The following is a 1,684-nucleotide window of genomic DNA, read 5'->3' as shown; positions in this document are numbered from 1 at the left end:
AACACAAACCCCCAAAACACAGACACAGCCGCACATCCCCTCCCTCCCCCTGCGACTGGGGCACGCAGGAGGATTAGCCGCCCCAAGGCTTCATTCCTCCAGCTGTTTCTCTTAGATACAACCGTGAGTGAGAAGCAAACAACAGAATTGAGCCCTGCTATGGCATCCCTGCACGTATTGAAAAGCAGCATCTGGGAACATTCCAGGGACATTTTGAGTGGTGGTACTTCTCCCTCCAAACACATTTACAATGAACTAAGCAGAAAGGATGACATCTCATATTTACTGAAGTCAATGAGGGTGTTACAGCTGACTTCAGTGGAGCATGGATTTTCTACAGTTTTCTACCAGAGACTATAATACAATCTCCAGGCTAAGAAAGTACCTAAACCAGGCTTGGCTTCAAACACACATTTATATCCCGGTGTCTTCAACTTTGGCTGCTATGTGTGTGCGTAACCAAAAGAAAACTATCAACTATAGATATGGCACAAGGACCTCCTTTCTCCACTTCACCCTACTCCAGGCCTGCTGGTTGTTTCTCCCCCTTGTGATCCCAATTTTTTCTATTTTTACTGCCATTTCTGCAACTGTTTTTTTATCCAAACTTCCAAGAAGCCTCATTCACTACCCAAAAGGAGAGAACTCACTGCACCCACGTTAAGGCTACACATGAAATGTTGTATGGTTATCCGAATATTTTCCCCAGGTCAAAATTAAGACATAATTGATCATTCTCACCATTCAGAAAATGAAAGCATTAATTTTGCTCATACCAAGGAATCTGATGGTCCTGCGCACCAGTGGATTTATATAACAACAGTCTCCAGTTAATATTGTTTTTTCTTGGTTTTCAAAATCCTTTGTAGCTAACTGTAGACAAAACACTGCAGTTTCTCCAACGATAATCTTAGGGAAGGAGAAAAAAAGGGGAGAGAAATGGTACATCAGATTACAGCAAGTAAAATATACTAATATTACAGAGATGGCTATCCCATCTTAAGGAAACAAGATCAAACCAGCACAAAAGACAACATACGTGAACCAAGTTCTGTACGTTAATTTTCTTATGAGGGAAATATGCCTTATGGCTTGCTTTTCTTTATTTGCATTAAAAGAGAATAAACTTCTATAACCAGGACTTGGAATCGACATAACATAACCTAGTTTTCAGGATGAGGGGAAAGAAAGAAATCTATTAGTTCAAGAACAACAGATCACATAATGCACAAGATGTGGACCAAAGTAAAGGACTAATCCTGGAGGATGCCGAACATTTCAGTTCCCGCGTGGCTTTCACTGACACTCAGCACTTCACAGGGTTGAGCTCTAAATTTTCGACCTTGTTTTGGGAGAAAAAAAAAAAAAGAAAAAGAAAAAAAATGCCAAAACACAACAGAGCTCCTGTTCACATCAGAGGATTGGTTTGCCAGGAGGTACTTAACAGGGTTTGATTCATATTTTGCCAGCTAAGTTTATCAAGGCTGGCTTTGGCTTTGCTCCTCATGCTTGAACAAAGTGTCACCCACTGACAGTTTAACATTAAGCATGACCTGTTTCACATTCATTACACCAAAATGTAAAGTTCTCAGAAAAATATAGATTTTGAATGTAAAATATCCCCTCTAAGATGCGTATTTACCTGTACAGCAAAACATGACCTTTCATTTACTCATTGCAATTA

At 40.1% G+C, this 1,684-nt stretch overlaps 1 protein-coding gene across 2 annotated transcripts in view; it reads right to left on the bottom strand.

Annotated features, from left to right (window-relative positions):
* PLPPR5 (phospholipid phosphatase related 5) overlaps positions 1 to 1,294 on the bottom strand; it is an 82,835-nt gene extending 81,541 nt beyond the window's left edge. The window contains exon 1 of one of the 2 annotated variants that reach the window (XR_658141.2): positions 777 to 1,294. Coding sequence is in view for 1 of the 2 variants with exons in the window: in XM_009290452.2 (XP_009288727.1) it covers positions 777 to 948 (172 nt within the window). In the remaining variant the exon portion in view is untranslated. The remainder of the gene's footprint in view (positions 1 to 776) is intronic. The other variant, XM_009290452.2, reaches the window with a different exon arrangement.
* Positions 1,295 to 1,684: the final 390 nt, after the last annotated feature.

Source organism: Aptenodytes forsteri, unplaced genomic scaffold, assembly GCF_000699145.1.
Source record: "Aptenodytes forsteri isolate BGI_AS27 unplaced genomic scaffold, ASM69914v1 Scaffold237, whole genome shotgun sequence".
In the NCBI taxonomy this organism is placed as follows: domain Eukaryota; kingdom Metazoa; phylum Chordata; class Aves; order Sphenisciformes; family Spheniscidae; genus Aptenodytes; species Aptenodytes forsteri.
This window is presented reverse-complemented; position numbering and strand designations above follow the sequence as displayed.